The 7,500-nt window shown below is 45.1% G+C and overlaps 4 protein-coding genes across 4 annotated transcripts in view; 1 reads left to right on the forward strand and 3 right to left on the reverse strand.

Annotated features, from left to right (window-relative positions):
• Positions 1-231: 231 nt before the first annotated feature.
• LOC125955408 (senecionine N-oxygenase-like) lies at positions 232-1,506 on the reverse strand. Its single transcript, XM_049686542.1, has one exon. The coding sequence runs from the start codon at positions 1,504-1,506 to the stop codon at positions 232-234; it is 1,275 nt and encodes a 424-aa protein (XP_049542499.1).
• A 185-nt stretch (positions 1,507-1,691) lies between these two features.
• LOC125956835 (senecionine N-oxygenase-like) lies at positions 1,692-3,507 on the forward strand. Its single transcript, XM_049689056.1, has 4 exons — positions 1,692-1,739; positions 1,857-2,004; positions 2,068-2,460; positions 2,542-3,507. Exons 2-4 carry the CDS (start codon positions 2,002-2,004, stop codon positions 3,448-3,450), a joined length of 1,305 nt encoding a protein of 434 aa, XP_049545013.1. The 5' UTR covers positions 1,692-1,739; positions 1,857-2,001; the 3' UTR covers positions 3,451-3,507.
• Positions 3,508-3,530: 23 nt separating this feature from the next.
• Positions 3,531-5,161, reverse strand: LOC125956834 (uncharacterized). The gene is made up of 2 exons (XM_049689054.1): positions 5,098-5,161; positions 3,531-5,031 (listed from the first exon to the last, which is right to left on the reverse strand). The coding sequence occupies exons 1-2, from the start codon at positions 5,098-5,100 to the stop codon at positions 3,706-3,708; spliced, it is 1,329 nt and encodes a 442-aa protein (XP_049545011.1). The 5' UTR covers positions 5,101-5,161; the 3' UTR covers positions 3,531-3,705.
• Positions 5,162-5,510: 349 nt separating this feature from the next.
• Positions 5,511-7,500, reverse strand: part of LOC125956441 (uncharacterized) — a 4,993-nt gene continuing 3,003 nt past the window's right edge. The window contains exon 2 of the mRNA XM_049688323.1: positions 5,511-7,500. This exon is cut by the window's right edge and continues 2,772 nt beyond it. The gene's annotated coding sequence lies outside the window, so the exon portion shown is untranslated.

Consider the following 7,500-nt stretch of genomic DNA (forward strand, 5'->3'; position numbering starts at 1 on the left):
AGCCCTATTCCTTATACCATTCCAATACAAATTACAGATCATAGTTCGCTTAAGCTTATAAATTGCATCCAAAATAAGGAAAGCTCAGGAAAGATAAGAATAAAAGTAATAGAACTAAAATGAAGCAATTATTTGTAGATGCATATTATACACATAATCTAAGGCTTGAAAGTATAAACATGATTAGAGAAAAATTAAGTAACATTTGAATCTTATTGCATGATTGTAAAATCAATGAATTGGGCGTTTCACGATAATAAATTCGTCACCAACAACTTTGTACACATAGTCTCGGAAGCATAAAAGACACACATTTCTGGCTCGTAACGTTTGATGTAGCAACTTCATCGTTACAGCAGGTATCGGTTGTAAGTCGCCAACCATCGACAGCTCCTGGTAGTAACGTTCGTGAAGATCTTCGAACAACTGCTCGGAGCGATCGGCATCGAAGCCTCGATCCTTGCGCTCTTTCTGATCCGCTGCCAGATCCAACAACATTTCCTCTTTACTGGGCAGCGTCTTTTGTTGGCTGAACAATTGAACACAAAATCGAGCCTGTAGATCCATCATCAGTGTAGCGAATGCCGGAAATGGACTCCCAATGATAGCCATTGTGGGTTGGTTAATGTTGATGCAGTGTTTGTACAACGGTTCTATCGAACGATCCTTCACAGTGAGTCCACAGTCGACGCTGAGAAATGGAAAGGAAAACCGATATCCCGTGCAAAAGAGTACGACGCTGTAGGTTCCTGCAGTACCATCTGCAAAATAGGCTCCATCGTGGGTCAAATCCGTAACAACTGCCCGTTGAACGATATTCTTCTCTGCCGGGAAGTTCAGCGGGATGGCACTTCGATGACTAATCGTTATAGAATTTACCACATCAGCTAGCATAAGCGTGATGTCGGTGGCACTCGGACCACCGCCAATGACCAGTACATCCTCTCCGCGAAAATCATGCGCATCGCGGAAATCGTGGCTGTGCAGCTGCCGTCCTGTGAACCGATTCCTTTCGGCATAGTCGGGCAACATCGGCGAAGCGTACCGTCCGACGCTGATAAGAAGGAAATCAAAGTGAAACATCTTGATCCGGTTCTCAAGCAGATCGCGTACGATCACCAGCCATTGCTGCTCGTTGAACTGCCGGGTCACTTGGATCACCTGATGCTGTAGCATAATTCGGTCGAGTGGTACGTGCTTCTCTACGTACCGTTTCACAAATGCTAGCACATCCTCGGCCGGTACATAGTTAACGCCACGATCTTCGATTTCGAAATCCAAAAATCCCATCGTCTCGCGTGGTAAATTCGACTTCAGCCCACGATACATGCTGCTGTGGATTGGAATGCCATGCTCATCCACACCTGTACGATCATCCAGTACCCACGTTCCACCGATGTGCTTGCTCTGCTCAAACAAGGTCACGTTACCACCAGCATCCAGTGCATGGCGAGCGCTAACAATTCCTCCTAATCCGGCTCCAATGATGCCGTAGCGTGGAGCCATGCTACCGGAACGGATAAACCCTAAAGAAACTCTGCTGCCAAGATGTGCCCATCATCAAGTGTAGTACCTAGTGGCTTATCTTTATTCGCGAATAGATACTGATAAGCGTTATCGCTCATCTTGCTGGGTAACTGAGCGCTATGGCATCAGCGCTTACTTGAAAAGTAACCTTAAGACACTTGCATCTTGGGGAGTGTCAGAAACTGAAGGAATTCCATTGAACGCCAGTTATGGTATTTAACACTGAATTCAATGAATACTCGAATCGGTCTTTTCTCTTCCAAAAGTCGTTGGAAAAACTTATTCAATATATTCTCACCACTCGCTACTTTCCGGTACTTTGCTAGCAGCACCACGGGGACTCGATGGTGCCGTCCGCAATTTAGTTAATCAGTTAAGGTTGCCGGCATAAATGACCTTACCAATGATGATGGTCCGATTCTTACGTCAGTATTGTCCGAGATACCGCCCGGTTCACATTGTTTGTCTTCCCAAATGGTAAGTAACTAGTGGTTGAGACAAAAAAGATTTATAGAACGTTTGCCTTCATCTTTGTGTAAGACGAAAACCTACTGCATAATCGGTGCTGGTCCGGCCGGGCTTTGTACCACTAGACATGCGCTCGATGTCGCAGACAGCAGTGACGCGGTGACCGTGTTCGAGCAAACGGATAAAATCGGTGGTCTGTGGGCGTACAGTGATAGCACCGGGAAGGATCGAAATGGGTTGGATATTTACTCCTGCCTTTACGCTAGCCTGCGTACGAATTTGGTTAAGCAAGGAATGGGCTATCCGGACTATCCGATAGACGAGGATGCTAAAACGTTCATCACGATCCCGGACGTCATAAAGCAGTTGGAAGGGTACGTTGAAAAATTTCAGCTCCGCCGAGTGATTAGATTTGAACATCAAGTAGTACGAGTGACACGGCGTTTCGAATCTGAACAATGGGATGTAAGTCCGCAGATAAAATTATGCTCATTAGGTACCGCCTGTTGCCTACTGTTGTTAACCTGTTGTTATCGTGCTTTGCAGGTACTAGTGAAAGATTTGTGCAACGATCGCTACACAACGCACCGCTTCGATTACGTGTTAATATGCAACGGTCACTATACATCACCGGTGGTGCCAAAGTTTCCGGGACAAGAGATATTCCAGGGCCGTCAAATACATAGCCGAGATTATCGGCGTAGCGTCGATTTCAGCAACCAACGTGTGCTCGTTGTTGGCGGAGGACATAGTGGTGTGGATATAGCACCCGATCTAGTTAACCACGCTTCGCGTGTTGTTCTGAGCCATCGCTGTAAGATTCCTGTGCATACGGGCGATCGCGTGATTCAGCGACCGGTGGTGCGGTTGCTAACTGCAACCGGTGCTACTTTTATCGATGGCCAAACGGAAGACTTCGATGTTATCATCTACTGCACCGGATATCGATACTCGGTACCATTCCTATCGGTGGATTCGGGCGTAACGGTACACAGTAACTCAATCACTCCGCTGTACTATCACTGCATCAACATCAATCAACCGACCATGGCCTTCATTGGGTTACCCTTTAACGGCTGCCTGATGTTGATGATGGATCTACAGGCCCGCTTTTGTTTGAAGTTTTATAGTGGCCAAAAACGGTTACCGAGCACCGAAGAAATGCTGCAAGAGTGGCAACGAGATAGAAGTGAGCGGGAGGAACGTAATCTTACCGGCAAACTAACGCATATGCTAGCCGGTGACCTACAGCAGCGGTACTACGATGATCTGGCACGGATTGCGGAAATTGAGTCACTGCCGCCCGTGTTGGCCAAAATGCATGCCGATTGCATTAACAGCAAAAACGAGGACGTTAACTTCCGGAATTATGAGTATCGAATCGTCGATGATCATAGCTTCATTAAAGTACCCTTGCCAGCAGATAACGTCGATACGACCGCCGAAACAGCGTAGGTTGGGGTAGTGTTTTTAACAGTACAATAAAGAACTATTCCAAACTTCGATTGAAGATCCGTGTAAAATGATAACAATATTAATTTCGTTTGCACTCCTTTCAACGTTTTCTTGAAATTTTATTTTTGGTGTTTTGAATATAAATGAAACCCTTTGCCATTTATTATTTGATCGTCCAAGGAATTTTTCACCAATCATATTATGAAGTTAAGAAATAAAATTCAGGCCAAACAAACCCTTTGTTTGTAAACCATTCTAGCATAACTTAAGTCTATCCCCTAGCTCTTTCTCGAGAGATTTCAATTCTGATATGTGACACTTGACAAAGGTGTCGGCATCTACTATGCGATACACGTCGTCCCGGTAGTGTTCCAGATCTTCCTTCTTGCGGCGACCACTGTCAATGTGAATTTTCGCCATAACATCCGGAATGGAAACTAGTTGAGCTCGATCGGCCAGCGAACGGTAGTACTCTCTCTGATAATCCGGTCCCATCATGTGTGCTTGCCGTTTCTTAACACCACGGTTCCACCGTTCCGTCATTTCACGCTCATGGTCTCGTTCCATTTCCTCGCGCGTGGGCATCGGCAACCGTCCACTGTAGAACGCCACACAGAAGCGTGCTTGCAGCTCGAACATCAGCGTGGCACACACGTAAAACGGTAGCCCAATAAATGCCATCGTCGGATGTGCAATATTCAGGACGTGCTTATATAGCGGCTTTACCCAGTTTTTATCCACCTGCACTCCACATTCCTCATGCAGAAAGGGAAAACTGTACCGATAGCCAGTACAGTAGAAGATGAGTGTTACCGAATAGCTTGCTCCGTTGGCAAACTCGACCGATTGCGCACCGATTCGTACCACATCCGGTACCTGAACGACGTTCGATGGGAACACGAGATGTTTCAGCTTATCCGGAACGTGGTGGCTGAAGTAAACCGTTTTCGCTAGCCGCGCTGCTTCCAAGGTAAGATCCGTTCCGCTTGGACCGGCACCAATGACCAGTACGGTATGATCCTTGAATACATCCGGATTGCGAAAGTCGTGGCTATGCAACTGGTGACCCAGAAATTCTTCCCGTCCTGGGTAGGATGGTACGTATGGTGTGTGATAATGTCCATTGCAGACGAGCACAAAATCAAAATACTCCTCTCGACTGGACGCTTCTTGAAGGTTCCGTACTTTCACGCTCCAACGACCTTCGTCAGACGATGGATCTGGTTTCACCTCTTCAACCAAATGCCCAAATCGAATCAGCTCCGTGACACCGTAATGATTGGAATAGTCCCGAATGAAGCCGAGCACTTCATCCGCCCGAACATACGACGCATCCTGCGGTGCCATTTCGTACCCCGGGAAGCCCATTATTTCCTTGGGAAGATTCGTTTTCAAACCCTGGTACATGCTGGTGTGAACCGGTAACCCATATCGATCGGTACCGACCTCGTCGGTATACACCCAGGTGCCACCGATTTCGTCCGTTCTCTCGTAAACCGTCACCTGACCGCCGGCTTCTAGAACCGTCTTGGCCGCGCACACACCCGATGCGCCGGCACCAATAATGCAGTAACGTTTCGCCTGTAATCAGAAGTGGTCGCCGCCTTGGTTAGTAACGTGGTTCATTGAAGGTCACAGCTCACTCACCATCTCTCTCTCCTACCGAACTGGTTTCGCGAACTAATCTGGTGACAACGCACCACGATCTCGGGGGGCCTACTGCCGAAAGTCTGCGCAGCAACAGCTGATTGCGCTTGCTGTTGATTGTTGACAAATAGAAACCTTATGTGTGGCTGTATGGGTGACTGCAGGGGGACTTTCTTATCTCCCCGCAACACTATGGGCGAAGTAGTTCAAACCCCAAAGCAAAACCGAAAGCAGCGCAACATTCGTAAATGTGATGGATTGGAACTGATTTTCGGGACCTTTAAGAAATTTTAAACAATGTAATATAATATCGCATTAGCAGAACTTTTGTCATTATCGTAACGCCGCACAAACGCATTTCTTTCAACATTAAATTTCATTCCACATGAAAAGCAGCTCGTGTAGAAGTTTGATGATAACAATTTCATTTCTTCTTTATGTTAGACCATAAACACTGTGTTGTGTCGCAGTTCTTCTCTTTCTCCGTTTTGTCTTGTATGCGTGTTGTTAAACCTATTACTAATCTTGTTCTTTTTGCTGTCATCTTATGGATTGCTTGCTTGACGAATGATCCTGAATTCGACTATGACCTCCTCTTGCTATCGCGCTTATCGATGATCGTGCGTTATTTTCGGTAAAAACGTGTTTCTCTTGAATAAGTGAACGAGAAATGCAGTTTATGCAATAAAGAAAAGAACAATTGCTCAATGTAATAACGACATTCGAATCACCCCTTCGGTTCGGTCGAGTGAATCGTATATAATATTGCAATATCCATCCAACCGCCCGTCCCGTCCCCCTTGTGCTTTTCCATTACCTCCCAGCTAATCCAGCTAACATCTTCCCTCATCTATGTTTGTGCTCATCTATATGTTTAACTGTGGTGTGCGCTAACCAGTTCGGTGATCAAAACGATTTCCATCCCATTATTTTTGTTTATTTAGAGATGGTTCACGATCGCAAACACTTTTAAGTGATCCTCAAGATGGAAGATAAAACTTACGCATTTAAATACGCTTATCTACACGTTTGGTTTCTTGGGCACTCTATCAGCTTTTCTGCCATCCATCATCATTATCATACTGCTAATCCCAACCCCATTTGACACTACTCTAGCTACTCGCTACTCTCATCACCCATCACCGTGCACGTCCCGTGACGTGGCGCGGGACATTCTCAGGTCTTCTTGTGCCTTAGCGTACTAACATTCGTTACATGATTGCGGATCATCCAACGCGCTTGTCTCGAGAAAAATGGAACAAAATTTAACGTAAAAACGAGCCTGTTGTATAATCTTGTATATATATATATAAGTATATGTATAGATTTATATCTATAGATGTATGTATATGTATATAAATTTCATTCCTGATTTTCCATACCGCTCACTCGTCCCACCCACACCACCTCCTTACATCTATTCCTTCACATTGCTGGCTTACACAACTAAACTTTGATTGAGTCTATATTTTAATTTCCGTATTACACAATAGTTGCACATCGAGTATAGTGGGATTTGGATTGCAGATTGATCCCAGCAATGTTTGCCGCTTGCCTAACGTTATACCATTACACACTACGAACGTGTTGCGTTACTTGTGGTGCGATTGTGTAGTTTGATAAGGCCAGGAGAAATATTGGCAAAACAAGACACATAATCTACAATGTACGTACATTTACACATCTAGAATCTTATCTGGGTACACACAAAAGAGATTTTCTCGAGCTACAAAAAACAAACGGAAGCAGCATCTCAAACGTCTTAGGAGAGAAATGCTTCTGCTCAGAGTGAGATTTACTATTCGATCTCGCATGGAAATGAGAAACATGTTCATCGTGTATATCGATGAGCGGATTCGGATGGATACTGAAAGAATAGGAATTTGGTGCGTGGTGTCTGACAAATCAGAGCATAAACACGGTTGCAAAGCGCCATGGAGAACAGTGTCTGTCTAGGTAGCGGTGTTATGCAATTCGTTTCCAAAATTCTCAACTTGATATTGAACCCCTCGGAACACGATTTCTCAGGTAACGTTCGTCTTAGCAATAACATTGCCTGGTACTGGCAAATGACCGCTTAAACCGATAACTATCGTAAGTATACCCAGAGCCGAAAGGAAGATCGTACGAAATACGAACTGAATCGGGAGGGATTAAGGAGATCACACAAAGTCGTCGCATATTCACATAGCGGTTCATGTGGCAAGCAAATGCTGGAATTTTACCATTTCTTCTGTTTTAATGGCTTCCATTACACACGCATACTCTGGGCGAGTTTGTTTCTATGTTCTATTAGTTTGTTCATTTACTCCAGTGCTTCAGTGTATGGTGATTTGGTGGATCAGTATCGAGGTTTACGCGTTTTCTGGCAATGGACCTACAACAATCAATAGTAGGGACGGC

Source organism: Anopheles darlingi, chromosome 3, assembly GCF_943734745.1.
Source record: "Anopheles darlingi chromosome 3, idAnoDarlMG_H_01, whole genome shotgun sequence".
Lineage (NCBI taxonomy): Eukaryota > Metazoa > Arthropoda > Insecta > Diptera > Culicidae > Anopheles > Anopheles darlingi.